The following is a 26,138-nucleotide window of genomic DNA, read 5'->3' as shown; positions in this document are numbered from 1 at the left end:
TATTTTGTCCATTTGAAGGATTTAATAGGGTTTCACAAGTTGTGATGACTCTGTGACTGGGGTCAGAGTATCTCTAAACCTGGCTTTCCTGGTCAGAATCTAAAGTGGTTCAAAGGAGACAACATGAATACTCTTTGATGCTTGTTGGGACTGAAGGCTGGCCCATTTGATCCGCTCCTACAGGCTGAAGATAAAGCTGGTTCTGTTTCAAAGCTTGCAGAGAGAATCTGCTTTCCTCTTCCCGGCAACGACCAGCTCCTCCTCTAAAACAATGCTCATCGCGGCTCCGTGAAGTGTTATGACAGGCGTGATGGATGACACACTCTGGACGGCGACGTTCCTCCAGCTCGCTTTCATCTCCCCGGTATTGTTTAAGAAGAGCCCGTCACACGTCGGAGGTGTTGTTACGGATGTATCTACAGCGGTGGAAAATACAAACAGCCCCAGTGTTTTCCTTCAGCTGGATGGTTTCTAAACTCTGTGATCCAGTCACCATGTAAGGGCATGGCCCCGCCGTCTTCTGGACCCCAAACCCACCCCGAGTGCGTCTGCCGTCACACAGCTGTACATGTGAAACACAATGTGGCTGGGCGTAACAAATGCCACATGTTTACTGAGGATAAAGACCCGTCCGCTAAAGAGGTACAAGTGTTTTCAGAGCCGAGCTCTTCGCTGATTGAAAGCAGAGGTTCGGCGCTCCCGTCTTCTTCATGAGCGACACGACAACACTTGTCATTTTCACGTCCAGCGCCACCATTCAATCAATCAATCATCAATAAGCAGCAATCCAGCTGTGGCTAAGCCCCGCCCCCCAAAAGGAACCAATAGCGTTGAACTACAAACTGCCTAGACAATTGTTGTCAGCTCCATCATGACAAATGTGACATTTAAATCAAGAAATGTTGAGTTACCACTTTGCAAAATAACTAGGATTAAAAACAAATAAAGGAAAGTCTCAATGTGGGCAACCTGCTGCTTTACCTGGAGCTTTAAGACGAGGATGAAAACTACTAAAAAGTTCATTTGAAAGCTTTCAAGGTGTCCATATTATGCAGCTTTTCAACACTTTCACATGGTCTCGTTGGTCCACAAACGTATTCAAAGTTTATTACCCCAAATTCAGTTTTTCCTTGATTCTCCTGCATTTGAATATTAGATCATAGGAGCTGCATTCAGAATCTGCTGTGTCTGTGTGAGCTGGACTGGCTCCGTCCACACATGCCCATCATGGGAAGAGGAGGAAGTACTCCCTCTCCTGGTGCCATGTGCCAGAGCAGAGCTGCCTAATTGTGGGAGGAGTCAAAAGAAGGGCCTACCTTGATTGGGATTGGCTAAACACCCAATGACACTATATAGGGTTTGATTTCTGATTGGCTGGTTGGAGCAATACATTTTTTAAAAACTGAAACAAGCCAAGGGTTAGGGTTAGGGTGGGAGATGACAGACTTTTTTCACTTCTGGGGGTTATTCCAGGTATGTGGACGATTCTAACGGTTGGAAAACCTTTAGAAAGTGGATTTTGCATAATATGACCCCTTTAAAATGGCTAAAATGACAAACTAACTGCTGAAAAACACTGCTAAAACTGATTTAAAATAGCTGAACCAGGTGTGGTTGTAAAACTGAGCAATAATAGCTCAACATAGCTAAAACACTTAAAATAGCTAAAATCGACTCAAACCAGCCCAACGAAGTGTCAAATAAAGTTTTGATATTGAAGTCCTGGTTATGTTCAATGTTAAAAATTGTTGTCAAAGTAGATAAAAAAAAATAATTCTCGCAGTAGATAACAAAGTTTGGTCCATGCCTCATTTTCGAAGAAATTCACATGAATAGATTTCATTGGCACCAATAGTAGCAATCCAAAGAATTAAAAAAACCAAAAAAACATTATTAGAGGCTTTGAAAGTGGAAGTCAGATACGTGGTAATTCTCAAATATGTATCTTATAAAATACTACATTTCTCCTGTGTCAACAAACTTTGGCGCAAACATCCCGCTCCAGTTTGAATCGTCTTGCCAGTGTGTCTCGATTCCTTATTTGGAGCTGGCAGCCCCCAAACTGACCACTGCTGGCAGGCATTAGGGGGACTTGAAAGCCATACGGAGGCCGATGAGAACCATAACACCGGCTTATCAGTGTGTTCATGTGCGTGAGGCCCGGCTGGAGTGTGTGCAGCCGCCTGACACAGCGGGCTCTGGATTCCATCACTGCGTCTGTTCCACTCATCTTTGATGCAGTAAAGAAGAGCAGGCTCGCGCCGCATGTGTGTGATGTGGAGAGTGTGCAGCAGCAATTAGGAGCGCGACTGAAACTCGCTTTGAACCCTACATTAAGCTTTTCGGGGGCGGAGGGTCTTTCATGTGGCCCCACTGGTGATTCCTCCGTTCCGGTGGAGGTTCGCCAGGTTCATCGGGCTGTTTGGGACGCAGCCCGAGCTAAATGACAGCGCTGTGGCCAAGACCACTTTACCTGACACCGAGTCAAGACCAAGACCCAAGCGTTCCAAGACCAAGAACAACACCGAGACCTTCAGGAACCAAGTCCAAGTCAAAACCAAGACCAGGACATCACAAGACCAAGAATTTAAAGTTACTCTACCAGAAACAAATACCGCCCATAAAATTATCACTTCTACACAGAGAATAAACCAAAACATCGAAACAAGTCCATCCATTTCCAATTCCCACTTTCCCAAATCGATCACCAAAGTCGATATGTTTACAAACAAAACGGAATTTGACGGAAGTTTCCTGACTAACGTCATCTTTGGAAACCTGCCGCAAGGGTTTCTGGGATATCAAAGATGGCGCCGCAGCAGCTCCAGTGAAAATATCAACATTCGACTGAGGGTACATCCACACGACATTGGCCTTCTCTTAAAAAACTTCCGTCCACACCTCACTATAAACACGGCTCAACACGAGGCTTCTGGGCATGTAGTACACATGCCAGGCCTTGAGGGGCGCTGTGACTCACCAAACACAGCAAAAACACAGAAGAACACAGACCACATAGAAATTTAGAAGTAGAATCCTGCACATAAACACACAAACCATATGTGGAGTTGGACGGCACGAGCCGAGGTTTAAGGACCATGAAAATGTGGCCTTGAGAATGCTCAACAAAGACTAAAGCCTCGCTGAACCTCTTGGTATCAGGAAACTTTAGTTTCTTTTTCATGTACACTGAACCGTTTCTCTGTCATGCGCCCAAATACCACCAGTCGGCGCAACAGAGCAGTCAGACAACTCTCTGTCCAATCAGAAACTGACATTAAAAGACTGCACTGGCGCAGTGAACAAGTCGACGCTTTCGATATTAACCTGCAACACAACCTGCTGCGAGCTGCTGCTGCTAGCTGCTAGCTAGCCACGCTCAGGCTAGTCTGACATGTTGAAGAAAACGCAGCTCTTCACCGTGATGACCTCAAAGATCCCCTTCGCGTCACTTGTTGAAGCCTTAGAGGCTTCAGGAGGTTTCTGGAAGCGTCTGGATCCACGCTGCAGCTGCAATGCTAGATGCTAAATGCTAAATGCTAACCTCCAGAGAGCAAAGAGCCTCAAACTCGATTTAAAATCTGAGACGGTTGTTACAGACTGGGACTAAAGGCTTCAAATGGAGACAAAGCCACTTTCTCTTCATCCGTGTACATTTTAACCTGAATGAACCGAGAAGCAGTGAAGCCCCCCCCCCCCCCCCCCCCGTCTTTGACACACAGCTTCTCCAAACAATGGCAGGTGACATAATAATTGGGAGGTGGGGGGGACAACGTTATTTTCCATTCATGTACAGTACGAGGGCCCCCGGCCGGCCGCTAATGAGCGCCGGCCCCATTCTGGCCCGACGGGAACGAGAACTGCCCCCATTGTTCTGCTGTGGAATGAAGGACGGCGCAGCAGAAAGGCCTTCATTCAGCATCAGTCCGGTTTACAGCTCGCCGGCCCTCAAAGAGTCGGTATGACCCGCGAAGCTGTTCTCCATCGGAGGAGACGAGCAGAAATCCACAACAAACCTTTGGGATTTGAGCTGCCAGTTTGTGATCAAACCAGACGACAAAAGTGGATCTACTGATCTGACCTTTCCATCACTTCTGCAGTTTGCAGTGTTTTTCACACATTTCAAAGACAATGGCAGTAGATGATGTCAAGTTGCTCAAATATTTTACAAAAAACATAAATGGTGTGGATTGGAGTCACATTTTAACATGGTTACATAGAATCATACAGTTAAATACACATTATTCAGTATTTCTTGAAATATATACAGCATATATATATATATATATATATATATATATGGATGCATGTGGTGATATCATGTTTTAAATGTAATATGTCCCAAGTCATTTCTTGAACTGAGACAAGTATATTACAAAAAGTTCCATGTTATGACAGGAAGGTGAAAAGCGGCAATTTCACGATGTCTTACATTCAGTGACTGAAAAATAAATGATAAATCGAACCATAAACCGAGCAGGACTACATGAAGTAAAGTTTAAAGAGGGAAACTGAGGTCCTGTTTATACGGCAACGCTTCAAGTGAAAATGCTTTTTTCTTGTTTTTTTTACAAGGAAACTGCAGAAATGCTGAAAACAATGGCAGTTTTCATGTTGGGCCACTAGTGGGTGCTGTTTGTTTTAGTAATGTAATCACACACGACGAAGGTTTTTCGTTTCCACTCTAAAACGTGCTGAAGCATGACCCTCCTCGACCTGAAGAATCCAACATTGTCACATGTGAAACTTTTTGAGTTGGATTCTGAAATCTGAGCTCGGGCCCACAGATAAGAGCAGCATGAGGTCTGAGATCTCTGCAGGAGTGACACATGGTGGAATCACCCGGGGGGTGGGGGTGGGGGGGGGGGGGGGGGGGGGTCTTCCAATTTCACCCCTCGCCAGGGGGTCAAACAGCAGAGAAAGCACACAGCTTCAAACAAACGCAGGCAGCATGTGAGCTCTGTCTTCCACCTGCAACTCACATTAGCAGGGTCTTCTTTTCTCGCTCAGCACTCGATGGTCAGATGGAGTCTGGCGCCGAGAAGCCCCCATGTGAGCGGCAGTAACCCGCAGAGTGCACGAGCATTCCACATTAACTTCCAAAATGTGCGTCTTGAGCGGAGCCCCCGGGTGACATGGATGTGGTGTTGAGCGGCGGTCCGAGGACCAGCTGGCGGCCAAACTGGATGCAGGAGCGTCTCGGCGATGAAAAACACTGCTGCGCCGCGGTTTGCGTGGCGCAGAGAGAAATATCACGAAACCACTGTATGACTTTGGAAAAGCTTCGTGCAAATGTTGCGCAACGTCTTCAGATGTGTGAAGACGTGAACGGATCAAATCAGAGCCGGGTTGTTTTCTGGCCGGTTGTCAAGAGACACTCCAGTCGCATCAGTACCCTGAGGGCTTCGTCGTGCCGTTTTAGAAACGAGTTCACAGCCGCCTGATCTAAACCAGACCTAAAACCAGATAATTGTCCTGAAAATGGTCAAAACGATCCCCGACAGCCTGCGACTTCTCTTGTCCATGACAGGGTCAAAAACCGAGGTACACGCATCGGCTAGGGCTGGCGCCATTTGGCATAAAGAAAAGAAAACAACTATGATTTTATAAAGAAAAACTTGAGTTTCGATAAAAAATTTTTTTCTCAATGCTCTTAAAAATGACTGCAGACATCAGATATATTGTCAAAAGTTCAACGTCATTGCTGAGATTGTCCTCAGAGTTGTTACGCTTGAGTTGTGATTTAGAGTTGTTATGCATATAAACAACCGCAAAATTAAAAGTTAATGAGGCTCCGTCATTCAACAAATTCAAGCTTTAACCCAGGATTAAGCAAAAGTGCAACAGCAACTATGGAAACCCACAAGGAATGGTAGAACGGAACGCAAAAAATACAGAAAAATCCTTGGGGGGGGGGCTTGAATTTGCGAAATAAAAGTTGTTTTCAGCTACAAATTTGATAAATTAACTTAACCTGTAACTTTTCTAAAACGTTTCAACTCCATCTCCGTGGCAACGGGGAAAACAAAACTTCTGAAACGTTGATTTTTTTTTTTATTGTTCTGCACATGCTCAGAAGATGGAGAATCAGAACAATGTTTTCCTCCAGTGTCTTGGTTTCCATATTCCATATTCTCCTGGGACTCGGGAGTTTTATAGCGTGTTGTTCTCTGCTGCATGTGTGTGTGTGTGTGTGTGTGTGTGTGTGTGTGTGTGTGTGTGTGTGTGTGTGTGTGTGTGTGTGTGTGGTTTCTTTACTAAAACAAACAACAGTGCCGACTGGTGGCCCAACACACTAACTACATCGTTTTCAGCGTTTCTGCCATTTGCGTGTAAACGGACGTCGGTTTCAAAACGCTGCCATGTAAAGGTGAAACTTTTCTGTAAAAAAAAAAAATCACAAAAATTCTGTGTTTGTCACATAGTGCGCCCCTTAGTGGACAAATTGGGAACAGTAGTTACTTTTACAGAAAAGTCAGTAAATATTTCCTTTTTAAAATTTCCATACATGTAAAGGTTATCAAGGATTGTATATTTGACACCCACGAATAGGAAAAACAGCAGGAAGCAGATGTATCTGCTAATATTGAGATATATAAAACACTTTCAGATTGTTCTTGAGTAACCAGGCCTTAATTGTTGGCCAACCATAAATGAAACCCAAGAAGGAATTTAAAAGAATAAAGTGCCATTTCTGTTTTTTCCTTTGTGGGAAGGTTACGACTCCTTCCTGCTCTGCAACACAAATGCGATCCGAATCCCTCCAGGTGTTTACGTGGAGCGTTTTGACTCCATTCAGGCCTGTAAACGGATTTTAATTGGAATGTTATTGTCCACATAAACAGAGTAATGAGGATCTGGTCGACAGGCGGGGAGGGAACCTGCAGGCCATACGGGGGATGGGTCCCTGGTCGGACATTTTGATGTTTCATAACGGAACGAGGACGACGGCGAGCTCGCGACAGGCCACTGCTGTGGGTCCCCGAGAACGACCTCTGACCCCATCAGCTCACCGGAGCAGCCCAATGATATACGATGGGTCAAGATTATCTTTTGTAAAGTATGATTAGTTTCGCTGTCTGTATTTGCACATTTGTCCAAAGCTGGAAGAATACCGATCAAAGTCTTTGGTAAAAGCTGGATCACAGTCCATCATGAACACTTTAGGCAGTTATTGACTGAACACGACCGCCTGGCGTAAAAAAAATCTAATCTATACGAGTGATCACGGAAGTGAAACGACCAGTTTTTCCTGGAAACCTCGGCAAGAATAAAAACGTACGTTCTGGAAAACCATCAGTCACTTCATCTCTTTGACCAGTTTTAGAAGAAAAGTCCCATATTAGCCAAAGCATCTGAGAATGCCGTCCTCACTCTGTCTGCGAGCCAGCTGCTGAGGCGATAAGGGGAGGAATTTAAACACCCCCCCCCCCCTTCTATTTAAATGTAACTTTACTCTGGTTTTCCTGCCAGCCAGCCAGCTTCCTGTGTGTGAACGGCGCGTGGACGCAACACTGGATTTCTGTTCAACTGGCCCATTCAGCTTCTCCACGGAGTGAAAGTGTCAGCTGGTAAGTAATTGCAGACGAGGAAACGTTTCTCATTCAGTGGCGCTGCAGGAAGCATCAAACCACAACAGTCACGTGCAAAACTCACCGGTTTTTCATCATTAATCACACAGAAATGAGTCACGTCTTTGAGGATATCCATCTCTGATATCTGGTTCCAATCAATAATTCATGGCCTCAAACTAATGAATTAAAAACCGCGCGCACACACACACACACACACACACACACACACACACACACACACACACACACAGAACGGTACCAGGGCTGACCAATCAATCGGGCAATTTAATCAGTCAATTAGAGCCATTAGAGAACAATCGGCCAAATTTTGGTTTTTGATCGGATGTCACTATCCTTGATGTCATAAAAAAGTTACGTACTGACATTGATGAGTCACCCCAGCAGCAAAACATTTAATGGCCGACATATCGGCTATCAGAATATTTGAATCCTGAATGTCGGCATCAGCATCAGTCCAAAGCTGTCATGCCATAAACAAAAGGACAATGGAAGTTCACGGACATTCAACTATTAAACTACCAAGTACCGGGAGAATATTGACTGGGAGTCATGACACCACAGAGGAAGTATTGTTCTGATTGTCTCTACTGAGCGTGTGCAGAAGTGCTATTTGCAATGGCTGTGGTGCACATGAACAGTAGCAGCGTTCCAGAAAAGTTGCGTATTCCTCTGTCCACACGGAGTTTGAGGCTTGGTCGTCTGTCCACTGGAATGTCCGTGTTCCCCCACTGTTAATGTTTATGGCGTACCGTTCTCTGCTGCATGTGTGTGTGGTTTCATGACTAAAACAGACAACAGCACCCACTAGTGGCCCAACAGGAAAACTACATCTTTTCTGAGACGAAAACACAAAAAACAAATATTACAGGTTTAAATACAGCATGTTAAGAGTATAATATAACATGCTGACAAATACCAGAATAAGTCATTGCACCATCTGGCTGCTTGTTTAATATTCTAACTTTAGTAGAAAAGTATTATCAGTGTTTAAAAGAAAAAAAAAAAAAACTATAACAATGCAGTATTTTCCTCAAGTAATTTACCTGGTGAAGTCGTGCCGGCTGTAGATTTCAATTTAATTCAACTTTGAGCAGAACTTAACAGCAGATGTGACACTAAATGTGACTTTTAATGGCGAGCAGCACTAAGTGCTACAAAAACAAAAAGCTTTGTGTAGTTTGCGTGTGCGGCGGCGGCGGGACACACTAAATGCACCGCCACATCTCCAGGGAGGGACGTAGACGTGAGCTAACGTTCTCCTTCCTGCATTCCTCAGGGCCACGGCACACTCTGGGTGGTGGGGTGGTGGTGGTGGTGGTGGTGGTGGTGGGGGTTAATGGATACAGGTCGAAGGTCATTTCCTGTGCATTGATTAATTGATATTTGCCATATGGGGAGAGGGCGAACACGCCAGCAAGACAGCACAAAAGAAATCCTGTCATTGCATCATCATTTAGCAGGAACATAAAGTAGATTGAGTTTAATAGTTTTCAAATTCTGAAAAGGAATAAGACTCTCGACCGGGAGTTGGTTAGATGGAAGTTATTTAAAGTGAGGGATTTGGAGTTTGATGACGTGCATGCGTTAAAGAGGCTTCGACCGCCGATGAATAGAGCTTCATTCACTTGATCCTGACGCTCAGTTCATGGTGCCTCGTGTGCGATGATGGACCGGGTGGAAGCAGGACTTTAACAGGCCCCAGAGGCCTCGTCACAGGAAGTCTGGCCGTGTCCGCTCGCGCTCACACTTTAATGTTACTTTCCACTACGTATACTCTACATGCCCACACCACTGTGGATGCATTCACATTTCAACACACAAGTTTCGCGCAATATCATTCCATTGATAATCAAAAATATTCCTTGATTGATCTGGGAAAGGTTTGCAGGTATCAAAAAACGCCAAAAGTGCACTGAGGATTGCGTCTAACGTAGTAAAACAGCACACTGGGTGTAGCCCGTTAGTCTTTGTGAATATGGACTATAAGGAGGAGTTTAAACTAATAGATGTGCAACGCTCCGTGTGATTCACAATGTGTGAAAATCTTCATTTACGTCTGTTTTCATTGCATTTAAAAAGAAAGTGTAAGTGAAGCTCCGCCTTTAGAAGAGACGCTGTTGCCATTGTGGCCAGAGATATTTCGTCAGCTGGCTCGTCTCCACTTTTAGGCCCCGTTCACGCAACACTTCATGTGAAAATGTGTCGTTTCTGCGTTTCAAAATGCGTCGCGTTTACACAGGAACGTTTTGAAATCGATGTAGTTTTCACGTTAGGCCACAAGTAGGCAGTGCTGTTTGTTTTTGTAAGGAAACCACACACACATGCACTATAAACAATATAAACATTAATACTGTTAGTACACAGACATTCGGCCAAGGTGGATTGTCATCACGGTGACCATCAACTAGAGATACACAATAACTACCCTAACCGATGGTTATCGGCTCCATATTGGAAAAAAAAAATATTACACACATAAGTCCGATAATATCATTTTTGGCCGATAACAAGGTTCAATAATAAATAGCCAGCATTTCCTTGTTTCTGCTCATTTTCAGTGTGTTGTTTTGCCGTGACGCTGCTCCCTGCTGTTGTCGTGCAGTATTACATCATATTGATACATTGTCTCCTCATTATGTAAACATTGAATGCATTTTGTAATAACTTGTTACATATTGCAACAGTTATTACATAATGTAGGTGTTCCACTTTTCTTTTTTACGAAAATGTAATAATTTGGTATAATGTGTTATAAACTTCCTTTATCCATATACATGGTTGTATTTTTAATAATGAGCAAACATTTTAGTTCCTTAGTTGGACTAACATTATATGTCAGTCTTTGCTGTTGCTTTTACCCTCCTCCGATTATTTCTAAGTGCGTTGTTATTACATAATGAGATGAAAATTTACTACATTATGAGATATTGCACCATTATTACCTAATGCAGCGCGACAGGGGGTTTTCACCAACTTCCATGTTCGCCTTCCTTTGCCTCAGGTGTGTTTATGAACTCAAAAATGTTATTGACTATCGGTTCTAGCATCCGTTGTGAGAAGCAGGAAGTTATCGGTATCTGTGGGGAAAACAAAGTTACTGTGCATCTCTACGGTCAATTATAAGGCAAAAGAATATGGCCTGGGCGTCACGACACTCTGGAGGAAACGTTGTTCTATTGTCTCTACTGAGCATGTGCAGAAGAACTAGTTGCTATGGCCGCAGTGCGAATGTGCAGTAGCAGCGTTTCAGAAAAGAAGGTGAGTAAGTCGGATCATTTTATTCAGACAGTCTTACGGCTGATTTGTGGGTTTTGTGATTCAAAGCATTTGTGTTTTTATCTGTTTTCTAACCCGTTTTTAAACATGTTTTTACTGTAACACTGGGATTTGTTTGCCAAATGTAAAGCGCATTAGAAATAAAATGTATTATCATTATTAGGATTATTTTAAAAGTTGCATTTTCTCTAGTTTCCATGTCGGCGCACTTCCAAAAAGTTGCATGTTCAGTGTCTCCGAGCATCGTCGTCATGTGACAAGACAACCGAAACGCATGAAAAGTTTGCCGTTTTCATTCTCTGTGTTTTCCTCGAACCCGTCAGATCGTCTCTGGGAACGACTGCGGATCCTCGCCTCCACCGTCCGATTGGCCAAAACATCCCGGTGGAGCCGAACAGCGAGGAAACACCCGCTGCCGCCGACACACAAAAACCACCGGACAGTCCAAGTCCAATTCTGACGAGCTCAGATCAGACAAAGCTCTGACAGACGACCCAGAATCCTCTTCTGAGATCTCCGACCGGGAAACGCTCTTCTTTAGTAGTTCAAACCAAAATTGCAATCGGCGAGAGTAAACATGAAGTTTTCAACAAGTGGAGAAAGTGGGCACCGCATCCAGTGAATATAAAGGGGAATGTCTGTCATCTCTGTAGGCGTTCAGGGAGAAACATCTGCTCGGCTTTCTGGTGGTTTTCAACGCAGTTCCAGCTGTAATGGCCGTTTAAACAATGCATGAAAATCCATTTAAAAATACCCCAGACCTCCAGGCCTGGCGGACGGTCAACTCTGGCCTCTTGGCCTTGCAATAAATATAGATGGGAAAACCCGGGACACTGATTTTAGAAGAACCAGGATGGAGTCACGGTTCAGCTCCTGTTTACTTTAGGCATGTAAACCTCTGTACTTCTTCAACTATTTCAACAGAACTGGGTTCCATTAATTGGTGGCTGGTTCAGCTTCAGTGTACTGTAGTTTATTCACACAATGCACACCATGGTACACGATACACACCATGATACACGATACACACCATGGTACACGATACACACCATGGTACACGATACACACCATGGTACACAATACACACCATGATACACGATACACACCATGGTACACGATACACACCATGATACACGATACACACCATGGTACACAATACACACCATGATACACGATACACACCATGGTACACGATACACACCATGGTACACGATACACACAATACACACATCTGAGTTGTGTATTCATATACACATTCACATATGAGTTGTTCATATCAGTGTTTTTATAAGATGGTGCGTCGACGTAGCAGGAAAAATGTTCTTCACGGTTACGCAAGAGAGCAGGAGTGACCTTTCCAGGCACATGCTGACCAGGTGTTCACACACACACACGCACACGCACACGCACACACACACACACACACACACACACACACACACACACACACACACACACACACACACACACACACACACACACGACCCCGCCCTCTCATCTCATATTCGATTAGCAGAGTCAAAGGAGGATGCAGACCTGACGCTGTGTGTGTGTGTGTGTGTGTGTGTGTGTGTGTGTGTGTGTGTGTGTGTGTCTGTGTGTGTGTGTGTGTGTGTGTGTGTGTGTGTGTGTGTGTGTGTGTGTGTGTGTGTGTGTGTGTGTGTGTGTGTGTGTGTGTGTGTGTGTGTGTGTGTGTGTGTGTGTGTGATTGGAAATAATTTAATGAGGCCCACATGTGGCGTCACGGAACAAAGAACGGGGTAAAAGACGATGAGCAAACGCAGAGTTTCCACCGCCGTCGCTCAGGTGTGTGAAGTAAAGAGCTCAGGGCGTCGAACGCTGGAGGACGTGTACGTCTTTAGGTAACGTCAGGAGAACGCTTCCTCTTTCCGTTCACATGATTTGTAAGTGAAAATGCAGAGCTTTTATTGCGGTTCGGGGGTCGCACGGGAGACACTGAAAACCTTTTGGAAATGGTGACACTATTTGAAAACGCTCTGAAGACTATGTGAAGACGGCGGAAACGCTGCTACGGCGCCCCACAACCGTATTAAATAGTTCTGCACGTGTGCAGGTACATCAACAACAACAATAGTTGCAGATTTCTTTAGACTTTCAGGCTCCATTTATATGAGGTTTATCTAGTGAAAATAAAAACTTTTGTTACTGAAAAAGCAACATTTTTGAAAATGAGAGGAAAAACGCATCTTCTCTTTAACGTTGCTACTGCGCATGTGCACTACAGATGTAGTCACTAGTTCTTCTGCACACGCTCAGTAGCTGGACAATAAGAACAATGCAGTTGTGTCATGACTCCCAGTCCATATTCTCCTGGGACTTGGTACTTTTATTTTGACAGTCACCGTAATAACAATCCATCTTGGTGGTCTGTCCACTAGAATGCTGGTGTTCTCCCGTTGTTAATGTTTAGAGCAACAGCGCCAACTTACATGCTAATAACTACATCGTTTTCAGTGTTTCGGTTTAAAAGCGTATCAACATGTAAACGCAAAACTTTTCTGAGATGAAAAATTATGCATTTTCTCTTGAAACGTTGTGTAAACAAGTCCTCAATGAACCTGTAAATAAACACGACCGTCCTGTTGCATGTCTGACACTTCATTGTTATGCATATGTATCCAGGTTGCATATTATACTAGAGCTACACTCGGTAGAGCGCAGACCTTCGGCGACGCCACATTTGTTTACGGACCCGAGTTAGCATCGCTAGAATGATAACATAACCTTCTCGGCCAACTTTCGTTGGCGAAGGTAACAAGGCCGTATACGATGGACACCAGAGCACCAATCCTGGTCCTGGAAGTTCACCATCCAGCAGGTTTCCAGTGGCATCACACCTGAATGTAATGCAGGACGGTGGCACTTCAGGACCACAGCTGGACGTCCAGATGTTGACCAAGAAACGACTGTCGTGTGAGGAAGAAGTGACGAGTATCTACTGACCGAGTCTCATCGATGGTTTCATCTGCTTTATCTCCTGGGGACTGTAAATGTCTAAAGTGGGTGTAAAAGATGGATAGGTGGTTGGTAGAAACCCTAAAAATACAAGCACTGGTCACTGGTGCACAAGCAGAGACTATAAATTGCACGAATGCTAAACGTCGGCCTGCAGAAACCGTCACCAAACCACGACCATCCAGCTGTAGTCCACAAACACGGGCAGGCCCTTGACTTCTTTGTCCCACATCCTCGAATAGATCGACTCGTACCGCATCCCGACCCGGTTCATACCGCCGTCACCACCGCCATACTGCCTGATCTGCTGCATTACATTTGTTAATATTGTTGTTTACCTGTTGATGCTGGACGACACAGGCCTTATTGACACATAACTTTCTTTGCGTTTTGGCTATTCGTTCACACGACGAGTCAATGTTGCTCAAGGACACTTTTACAGGGGGGAATTGGAGGAATCGAACCCGCAATCAACATCTCGGCCACATCCGCCTCAGACAGTGAAGTTCTGGGTGACTTGGAGGGCGTAACTGCCCCTTTAATTTCCAGGCCTCCTCCTCTAACGAGCTGAGTCATGACATTCCCTGTGGTCGGCGGATGTGCAACAAACAAACAAACAAACAAATAAACAAACAGCTGCAGTCGGTCAAAGTGCAAAGAAAAATCGACTTCTTCGTTTTCAGCGAGTGTGAGCGAGCGGAGTTGGCGGCGAGCGTCTCTCGGAGGAGGATAATAAACGTACATGTTATGATAAAGGCGGCTTGGAGACGGCGCTGAGGAAATGAGCAGAAAATGTAATTACGCCGGAATGGTTCCCTCTTCGTTTCCAGTACGGCGATGGCCACGAGGCACAGACGGTATCTCAGCGCACGGCCGTGAAGGGATCCGATTGTTGGTGGAACTCTTGTGTTTTTAATAACTGTGAGAGAAACTAAAAGATCATTTATCACACTAACAAGAGCGGTGGTGCCGTCGTTTTTCTTTTTTCTTTTTTCTTTCACCCGTCTCTTTCATTAGACTACAAGCAGATTATGTCAGAGCTTAGTTTACCGCTGAGTGAGCTCCGACCGGGACAAAACGGACAGTTTCACATAATCTCAAGCACAAATAAACTAAATAACACGGAGGCGCTTGTGAAATGACGAGTCGAAGAGTTTAAACATGCATAAAAGAGACGCTTGACTACGATCCTGCGTTAACAAATGACACGACAGATGGTGTTTTCACTTTGTGTGCGTTTCGCCGGTCACTTACTGAACTTATCAACACAAGTGACAAACACATGTTTTCATTAAGCCCCGAGAATGAATCAAGTGAAAATGCGTCGTTTTCGCATATACACGGCCACGTTTTTAAATCCATGTCTGTTTACACGGCAACGGCAGAAACAACAAAAAACGATGTAGTTAGTATGCCAGGCCACGAGTCGGCGCTGTTGTTTGTTACCGAGTTGGCCGGGAATGCAATGTTTTCGTTTGCGTGTATTAATTTATTGGTTTCTATGTATGTATTTTAGTAACGGTTCACAAATAATACTCAATCGAATCGCATGAAACCCTCAGGGATGATTTGTCATCATCCAAGTACCAATCCATTAGATTTTGTGGCGTTAACGGCGAACCGTTTCCGAATAAATCCCCAAAAACTGCAAATAAAATTTCCCATACAAAGGGAATGAGAGTGGCACCTCATGGAGGAGATCAAAAGAGATCAGCGTCTGTTGCCATGGAGACGCCCCCTGCTCAGTGTTTCACACAGTGATGCTCCTTGACAGGTCAGTTAGCGTCGATATGAGCTAATGGCTAACATGTTAGCTAACTCGGCTCCGCAAACAAATGTGGCGTTGGCGAAAGTCTGTGCTCTACCGAGTGTAGATCTAGTTTTCGTGATAAAACCACACAAAGAGAAGAATGTATAGGTAGAAAATTGTAAAAACAATTCAAAGAAAAATTGATTTTTAAACTAATTCCTTAAGAGTAGCAGACAAAACACGACACTGAGACCCGAGCTGAGATACCGATGACGCTGCCATGAAAGCTACCAAACTAGCATTAGCCTCAAAGCCATGCTATCAGCGTGAGTTTGTAAAATTACCAACGATGCAACAGTTATAGGAGACGTTATTTTCACTGTATTTTGCACCAAAACGTTTCACTAAAATTGGCTTTATGCTGATATTGTTGTAACTTTTGGGAGTAATTATTTGGTTTTGTGAAATTATATACATTTTCATCACGTATAGTCTGACCACTACAAATATTATGACACTATTTCACCACTCAAGATGAATATTTGACGCCCCTGTTATGGAAGCATGATTCATAGTTGTGCACATCCCGACTGCATCTAGTTTGGTTTTGTATACCAAAAAAAAACAAAAAAAACATCTGTATTTTACGTTGCCATCTGAGGACGAAATTCAGCTGCTTTTCGTCGTCGTTCCAGGCTGAACAAACAGAACATCCCCCCCCCTCCGACCCCGACGGCTCGACAACGACTCCGCCGGCCTGAAGGCCGAGAAATCCAGCCCCGCGAGCTGCACTTTAATCATGTGCTCAACTAAAGTATAATTAGGTTTGCGGGACTCGGGCCCTTGTCTGCTCGCAGTGGACACGCAAAGAAAAAACTGGGGGGGAAAAAAAAAAAAAAGGGGCTCCTTCCCCCTTCTCCTCCTCCTCCTCCTCCTCCTCCTCCTCCTCCTCCTCTTCCTCCTCCCGCTTTGTGGACTCTAATTGGTTCCAGATGCATTCTCTCACGGCGAGCCTCCGCCACCGGATCGCAACATGAAAGCTGCAGAGGAGAGAAGTTTTCGCGAAGCTTGGCAGAGGAGGACAAAAAAAATGTACGGAATTTGTAGAAGAAGCTGACCCCCCATCCTCCCTCCACCACCTCCACCACCACCACCACCACCACATGGCGCTGTTCATCACACCTACGGCAGGTTTCAGGAGACGATGTGGAACCCGAACAAGAGCCTACCATGTTCCAGACAGATGTGTCAGGAAGAAAAGAAGAAGAAAAAAAAACTAGCTACACAAAATGATATTTAACCAGAGCAAATCCACATCCGGCACCCATGTGCAGCGGCACATCAAAGAGCGACCGGGCAGCATGTTAGAGCGATTTATAACCCGGCCGGCGGAGCCGCTCGTCCAGGAAAACAGTGAGGAGGAGGAGGAGGAGGAGGAGGAGGAGGAGGAGGACAGCTGAAAGGGTCTCAAAACGTCGTCAAAAGGCTGAGAAAAGTAACGGCGGGGCGCAAAGTGGCAAAGCGCCGTGTTGACTCAGGACAATTAACACACACACACACACACACACACACTCCTAACACACACGCCTCAATGTTTGACCTGCTGCATTCATTGGTTAGCACCCCGACAAGATAACACACTCCTCATTCACTCCCCACAGCCAGACTCCACTCGGAAAACAAAGAGATTTCAGCTCCTCGTACGTCAAAGCGTCACCTTTAAATATCACCATTAAATATCACGATGCGTTCTTAATTACAAGAGCAACCAGAGATTTCCGAAAACACACATCCATCAGTGGTGAAAATCTGTCAAGTAGTTTTGACGTAATCCTAAAAAGCCTATAAAATATAATCCTCATCCACGATCCATCTTCCATCTGGCCCAACATCTATCTGAGGAGACGATTTCAACAAACTCCGTGCAGTAGTTTTGACGTAATCTTGCTAAACAGACGTGCAAATATACGCCGATGATTTTATTACGTCCTTATACGGAATAATGAAAATAACGCTTCTCATTGAGGGAGCGAGACACGACGACGTCTTCCAGGTGAATATTCAAAACTCCCGTTGTGTTTTGCGGGTCGGTTCGCGTGGTCACGGTGCTCGGAGCCGCGAAAGACGCAACTTTTTGAAAACGCTGCTACGGCACAGGAGCACTACGTAGTAAATAGTTCTGCACATGCTTGGTCGTCGGTCCACTAGAACGTCCTTGTTCTCCCATAGTTTATGTTTACAGAGCGTTGTTCTCTGCTGCACGTGTGTGTGGTTTCATTACAGAAAAGACTAACAGCGCCAACTGGTGGCCCGGCATGCCAACTACACCATCGTCCAGCGTTTCCGCCGTTTAGTTTTCAAAACGTTGCCGTGTAAACACGAAACTTTTCTGAAACAAAGACGCAAAAACAATGGCCTTCATGCTGCACGCAATGCTTTATTTCTTATTGACGGCCTTGTATTTATACCTTTTTGCACCATTTGACGATTTGATTGATTTATATTGCTTATTTCCTACATTTATTCTCATATTGTGTGTTTTGTATTTGATTAAATTAGATAAAAATGTATTAATCCCACATGGGGAAATTCTCCACATTGCAGAATTAGTAAAAGATAGTGAGGCTAGTGGCACACAAGAGAATAGTGTATGCATATATAAGCACATAATCATATAAATATATGTATTTTCACACATAGAGGTACAGGAGACCCAGATGGGTGAAAAATACACATAGTTCTACACATATTTACCATATTCAGTGTTCAACTTGTATTGTTATTAACATTATTGCTGTGTATTAATGTTTATTATTGTGAACTTTGTTGTTTCCGTCTGGAACGGGTAGTAAAAACATTTCATTGCCCATTATATATGTGTATAATTGTGTCTATGACAAATAAAGGTCTTGATTCTCTTGATTGGGGGAGGGAGACACTCAGACTGCCAGATTTTGTGTATTTCATTCAAGATTTCTTTATTAAATGTGATTATTTTGGCCATGTTAACGCTTATAGCATGAACTCCTGCAGTATTTCATCTTTACAAAAGAAAAAACACCATTATAATAAATCATCTGCATCAATATTTTTTCAGCTTTTTTTCCCCCATAAAACACTTAACTTAAACAATAAACATTCAATAATTTTTAGGATTTATTTATCTATCTCTCTTGTTTTCATTTTTTTGTGTACGTTTTCTCATCATCAACCTCCTACAACATACTTATATGATGGAAATACTAGACAATAATCAAATAATTCTGAATGGAGGATTGAGCTCTAACAGTAGTTATCAGCTTGGATATGTCAAAGATCAGCTACTGAACTGATATGATCACATTTCTACTTTTTATTAATTGCCAGAGACAGTCTTTTATCCTCTTCATGGCTAAAAATGTACAAAAACCTCGAGAAAATCCTGACACAATCACCAACAAAGTGTTATTCTCTTAGTCGTGTCCTTTATTTTATGCAAAATATTAAACTTTTCAGTTGTTATTGGGATCAAAACTCCCCAATGCCTAAACTGGCATTAAAAAGGTTAAAACCCTGCAAAGATAAATAAGAAATATTGATGTGTGATGACTGAATTGCAGTTTTGGGTAGCCAGAAAAGGAAAAGGTGCAAAATGCATTGAGAGGGCTGAAGATGAGAAAAATATATAAACAGTAAGTCCTGCAAAATGTCATACACGGCCGTAATGATCAAAACAATTTAAGAAATGTTGTTGTTTGTTTAAAAGGCCTGTTAATAGTGTGTGCATTGTTTTCTTCATTCTAATAATAACAGTTGTTAAGAGAGATTTGCACCAGGAAACGTGAAATAGATTATTAATTCTTATATTTTCAGGACGATCTTTCATGCCGTATTGTAGAACAAGTTGTACAGATTTGTACTGAATTGAAAATGTTATTCCAAAAGTTGTGCGTAGTGCTATGTGAGTGGAAAATCTTAAAATGCGCAGTATTATCACGGAGTCTGGTGGGAAATCGCAATAACGGTCCTCTGATTTTCTTTCTCCCCCCGTTCCTCTATATCCGCTGCTTCCTTCCTCCAACCCCCTGCTATTTCACACACATGCAAACAGTCGACTTTCAAAACTAAAACAACATCTTCAGCAGCCATTAGTTTAAAGAAACTTGTGTTAAAGGATCGTTTTTTTGTCCGTTTGGTTCAAAAACTTCAAATAGTTTCTTCATACTTGTCCGACACGGCGCGTCATTCTGAACAGACTCCAGCTTTTCAGCCAACATACGCACTTAAAACTCATTCTAAAGTCACGTTTTGAGTCTGGGAGACATCAAGAGAGTGTTAAAGCTCCTTATACGGATATAAAGTTAAACTTTTCCTCAAGTCTTTGCACCGTTATTCCCAGAATAATCGCTGCTGGACGCTCCGCGGTGGGCGGTAGCTCCTCATCTCAAGTCACTGAATAGTTTTGGTTTTATAACAAGCAAATATACAGAAAAAAAACCTAAAACATAGTCACTTCCTGGAGATTCGACGTGAACGAATTTTAAAGAAAGCGTACCGACTTCGTTACAGCTCAGTTTGTAATGATCGGAGCGGTGAAAGTTTGTGAAAATGGCAAGAAGTGTTAAAATCTTGAGTTTTCTGGCGGAAGTTTTGCGTGAAGCGTAACGCGCGTCGCTGCCAGCTGTCAGTGGATCAACAAGTGAGGACAGTTTTTAAAAAACTGCTGGTTTCTTGGACTGGGAGCTGAAGTCGGAGTTATGGAGGAGAAAACATCACACACACTTTTTAAACACACACACACACACACTCACCCTGAGCGCGCAGCGGCTGGCTGCACAAGATGACGGCGAGGAGGAAAGTGATTATCTGGAAACACACACGCATCTTATTGCAATCCTAAAGTGCATCGTGGACGAGAAGACTTGGGAAACAGTGTGGCTGAGACATGCTGCTCCATGGATCCCTGGAAAGTCTGTTTCTCTCTCCCTCCCTGCGCCTCCTCCGCAGACCCCGGCGATACGCACGGAGGGCGCGCGCAGTACGCATGCGCACAGCCGGATCCCACTCAGCTGGAAAACACACGTTTTATGAATCTCATGATTCAAGTGAAACTTTAAAAGATAGTATAAATATATTGACTGTCTTTTGTTTTGAAAGACGTCAGAATTCATTTCTAATTAAAAATGCATTAACACACACGTGCAAATATATTATAGCCTATAAATTAACAGAAACTTTGACATATATACAGACACATGTACTTATAAAAATAGACATAAGTAAAAAGATATATAAACGTAGACATATACACATATATATGTGGACTTATAATCATACAATTTATTAAAATTAAGGACATTAATAATTTAAATACATTCATATACAAGTAGATATATGGAAACAGATAAATATATACAGGAAGACACATGTACATGATTTTGGTACACACGTAAACATATTTAGTTAGAAACATAGACATATATAAGTGGACATTGACATATATAAGTGGACACGGATGTATTAAGTAGATGCATAGAAATAGACATATAAACATGTACGTATCTACTTATATATGTTTGTGTCTACTTATATTTACTTAAACTATAAATAGACAGACAAATGTAATTACACACATAATCATCCATCCATCCATCCATCAACATATATCCGTATATAATTAGACATATACAAGTAGACGTATAGTCATATATAATATAAACATATATAAGTAGACACAGAAACAGATACATGTGAACATATTGACATATCACGTAGACGTGTCATCACTAAATACATACACAGATATATTCAAATAGAGACATTAACATACATAGGTAAAGTAGACATATTAAGGTATATAAGTAGATAAACAGAATGGATGACATATATAGACATAAACAAATAGAGACACTGACATACATAAGGAAAGACATAAACATATTTAGACACTCCGACATGTAAAAGTAAATATATAAACATATATAAGTAGAACACTGACATATACAAGTACACATATAAGCTTATATAAATGGACACATAAACATAATTTGTGTGTGAATGTGTGTGAATGGATGAATGTGATGAATCATGTAAAGCGCTTTGGGACTACAATCTGATAAGTACATTTTATTTGCAGGTTAAAGTTAAAATGTACTTTCAATCGAAATTTAGTGTTTTATGCCAAAGAAATATATATTTGAATGTAGAGAAATCAAAAGCTAATATATTGGTTGGTCATAAAACTGCGAGCGACATGGCGAATATTTAATTCCCATTATTGCCATCAGTTCCTTCTTCTTATGAAGCATTTAAAAGATAACAATGTCCAAATAGGCCACGTGGTTCGTCTTGCTCCACATTGTCCCGGCTGAATGGGGGAAAATGACCGTTGATTGAAGACGTATGTCTGTAGTGGACCTGTGGTCCGTCCGTCCGCCGAGCAGCAGGAAGTGTTGCTTTCCGCGGCGGCCCCCCCGGCCGGTCCCCTCATTGTCCCCGTTAATGCCCGTGTCAACAGGGCCGGCCGGCTTTTTGTGCCACGCAGCCGTCAAACAGCAGGGAAATGTCTGTCCTGGGGGAGACTCCCTCTTTTGTCCGGGGTCGGAGGTCAGGAGCGAGGAGGATGTCGGAGGCTGCAGTCAGCAGTTTGGCCCCCATGGGGAAGGGGGGGTCACTGGCGGCAGCCATGTGTTCATACAGATGTACTGAGGTCCAGAGGAAGAGAGAGAGAGAGAGTCAGTCCGTTTGACTCAGACCTCGTTCTCTAAACATTAACAGCGGGAGAACGCAGACATTTAGTGGACAGACTGCCAAGGTGCTTTGTTATTACTGTGACTGTCAAAATAGAAGTACCGAGTCCCAGGAGAACATAGACGGGGAGTCCTGACACGACGGAGGAAAACATTGTTCTTATCGTCCCTCTACTGAGCATGTGCAGAACAACCGGTTGCTATGGCCGTGGTGCACATCTGCAGTAGCAGCGTTTCAGAAAAGTTGCATTTCCTCCCCCGTTTCCATGGAGAAGGAGTGTTTTCATAAAGTTTCATTTTCAGTGGCTACGAGCACCGTTTCCTGTTCTCACTTGAAGACAGTTGGACTGTTTGCTTGTCGTCTCCCTCGGTTCGTTCCCTGAAATGAACGATGACAAAGGCCGACTGATGTTGCCCCTTTCTCTCCTCAGAAAAGCCCCGGGGGGGCTTCACGACTGCCCTCCTCGGTCTCCACATGCTGTAATTCTCAGCTCCCTACTGAGCATGTGCAGAAGAACTCCTCACTACGGCCGCGGTGCGCGTGAGCATTTGTAGCATTTTCAAAAAGTGGCTTTTTCAGTGGCTCTGAGCACCGACGTAAAGACGGCAAGTTTAAGGATTTCACTTCAAAAAGTCGTGTGAACAGATCCTGAGAGCTGTGTAAAGAATCCACGCTCAGAACGACACTCAGAGAACGTCGTTACACCCAAAGGCCTCTACGATAACTCTGGATTTTCTCTTATCGAGGTAACTTCAAGGATTAACCCTGGGGTTTTCATACTGCCCAATGCAACAATAGTGTGGAAGAATGAAGGAAGAATAAAGAAGAATAAAGAAGAATAAAGAAGAATAAAGAAGAATAAAGAAAAATAAAGAGGAATAAAGAAGAATAAAGAAGAAAAAAGTGGAATAAAGAGGAATAAAGAAAAAATAAGAATAGAGGAAAAAAGAGGAATAAAGAAAAATAAAGAGGAATTAAAAATAATAAAGAGGAATAAAGAAGAATAAAGAGGAAAAAAAGAGGAATAAAGAAGAATAAAGAGGAATAAAGAAGAAATAATAAGAATAAAGAGGAATAAAGAGATATAAATAAAAATAAATAGGAATACAGAAGAATAAAGAAGAATAAAGAGAAATAAAGAAGAATAAAGAATGAAAAAGAGAAATAAAGAGGAATAAAGAAGAATAAAGAATGAAAAAGAGAAATAAAGAGGAATAAAGAAGAATAAAGAAGAAATAATAAGAATAAAGAGGAATAAAGAGATATAAATAAAAATAAATAGGAATACAGAAGAATAAAGAAGAATAAAGAGAAATAAAGAAGAATAAAGAGAAATAAAGAAGAATAAAGAAGAATAAAGAGAAATAAAGAAGAATAAAGAGAAATAAAGAAGAATAAAGAAGAATAAAAAAAAGAATAAAGAAGAATAAAGAAGAATAAAGAAGAATAAAGCATCTGTTGAAGGAGCTGGCCGGCCATCAGCCTCCAGCAGGAGCCTGGAGGACGGAGGCTCCATCCATCACCGACCGGCCAGCTGAGTCCGGCTGCGACACAAAGCTCCATTGTGGAGGTGGAGCAGCGAGACACCAGGAGGAATCCTCTCTTGTTGTTTCCCATCAGGCCTGCCGCTGTCGGCGCCCAGCAGATGTTTGACAGCATGTCTGCTGCTCCGGGGGGGAACAGAAAGTACTCTGGAGAGTACTCTGGGTGACGATACTGAGGAGAGTACTCTGGGTGACGATACCAAGGAGTGTACTCTGGGTGACGATACCGAGGAGAGTACTCTGGGTGACGATACTGAGGAGAGTACTCTGGGTGACGATACCAAGGAGTGTACTCTGGGTGACGATACCGAGGAGAGTACTCTGGGTGACGATACTGAGGAGAGTACTCTGGGTGACGATACCGAGGAGAGTACTCTGGGTGACGATACTGAGGAGAGTACTCTGGGTGACGATACCGAGGAAGATTTGATACCGTTGATTTAAAGATCATTTATCTTATCTTGGTCAGTAAAAAGCTATTTTGGTTTCACTGTTTTTTGTTATTTTTTGTAATTTTTCTTTATTTTGTTTTGTTCAATTATTTTTATCACCATTATCACTATGACCACTTTGACCTGACGTCACTATTCCTGGTGTTTTTGTTTGTATTTTTCCCTTTTTCTCAGGTATCTTCTGTCCCTTTTGAAATGAGTGTTATCTTGTTTAAATGTATTTTATATGTCTATGTTATGGACCTCTATGAAGCGAAGCAACACAAATTTAAATGTATAAAACAGAAGAAATACCAACTTTCCACCTTTCACCATTTCCAAAATAAAACGACGACCAAGTTGGATTGTTATCACGGCGACTGTCAAAATAAAAGTGCCAAGTCCCAGGACAATATAGAGTGGGAATCGTGACACGATGGAGGAAAACATTGTTCTTAGCTACTGAGCATGTGCAGAACAGTTATTTACTACGGTCATGTGCCGTAGCAGCAGCTCAGAAAAGTTAAATTTTTTTCCCCCCTGTGTTTCCATGGAGACAGAACATTTTCAAAAAGTTCAGTGGCTCCGGGCATTGTCGTAGTATGTAACATTTTAACATGAAGTCATTGGAAATGATGGTCTGATGTGTGGCAAAGGGTAGCAGAGGAGGGGGAGGGGGGGGGGGGGGGGGGGGGGGATGGAGGGAGGGACGGACAGAGGGACGGAGGGAGGCAGGGAGGGATCACCGTCATACTCACCACTTAAACCAAAGAGACATTAAATATAATATATTTATAAACACGATGCAGAACAGCTGAAAACCTGAACCTGGCCTGTTGAGGCTGAACGCTCTTCATCGCTGAATGCTCTTCATCACGGAACACTCTTCATCACGACACCTTCCACACTAACCGTCCCCCACTGTGACGAGTGAAGGCTTGTCTGGGTCTAAATGTTTCACACTCCCCCCAAAAACACAAACACACACACACACACACACACACACACACACACACACACACACACACACACACACACACACACACACACACACACACACACACACACACACACACACACACACACACACACACGTGGACTCAGGTACAGTTGGGTGTCAGCCATGATGGATGACAACAGGAACATATGGTTTCCTATTATTACCCCCCCCCCCCCCCCCCCCCCCCCCCCCCCCCCCCCCCCCCCCCACACACACACACACACACACACACACACACTCTACCCACCCCCCCATGCACATGTCTGCCCAGGGAAGAGTGGAGAAGGACGACATGAGCCAGCTGTGGTCCTCCAGTGTTTCCACTCGGATGGAGACCAAACGTCACCACACAAACACTCACAGGTACGTGCATCAATAGTCCAAAGCATTAATAGTCCAAAGCATTAATAGTCCAAAGCATCAATAGTCCAAAGCATCAATAGTGCAAAGCATTAATAGTCCAAAGCATTAATAGTCCAAAGCATTAATAGTCCAAAGCGCCAGAGAGGGAGGCTAAGGAGTCTTTCAATCACTGTTTCCTCCACAGCGTAGGAATCGTGTTCAAAGCAAATGATTGACAGACCATAATAAAAACAAACAGGATTTGTCTGTTATGCATGTAGTTCTCCTGTTAGGCCACTAGTGGGTGTTGTTTTTATGAATTAAAACCACCTCTGCATGCACGCAGTGAACAGTGAAGCGCCTTGTCACTTTTCCTTGTTTTGGAGGACTCAGTGTCTGTTTGTAAGGAATAAAAAGTGTCTCCTCATGTCATCCAGTAAATGAAAAGTGAACTAGGCGGAGCACTTGGTAGAGGGCAGACCTCCAACGCCACCG

The 26,138-nt window shown here is 43.3% G+C and overlaps 1 protein-coding gene across 1 annotated transcript in view; it reads right to left on the bottom strand.

Moving 5' to 3' along the window:
• reck (reversion-inducing-cysteine-rich protein with kazal motifs) overlaps positions 1-20,598 on the bottom strand; it is a 64,100-nt gene extending 43,502 nt beyond the window's left edge. Inside the window, exon 1 of the mRNA XM_080489851.1 lies at positions 20,388-20,598. Coding sequence (XP_080345977.1) covers positions 20,388-20,460 — 73 coding nt within the window. The 5' untranslated portion in view covers positions 20,461-20,598. The remainder of the gene's footprint in view (positions 1-20,387) is intronic.
• Positions 20,599-26,138: the final 5,540 nt, after the last annotated feature.

This window comes from Lipophrys pholis (genome assembly GCF_963383615.2).
Source record: "Lipophrys pholis genome assembly, chromosome: 20".
Classification (NCBI taxonomy): Eukaryota; Metazoa; Chordata; class Actinopteri; order Blenniiformes; family Blenniidae; genus Lipophrys; species Lipophrys pholis.
Note: the sequence above shows the minus strand (reverse complement) of the source record. Positions and strands in the feature narration are given on the sequence as shown.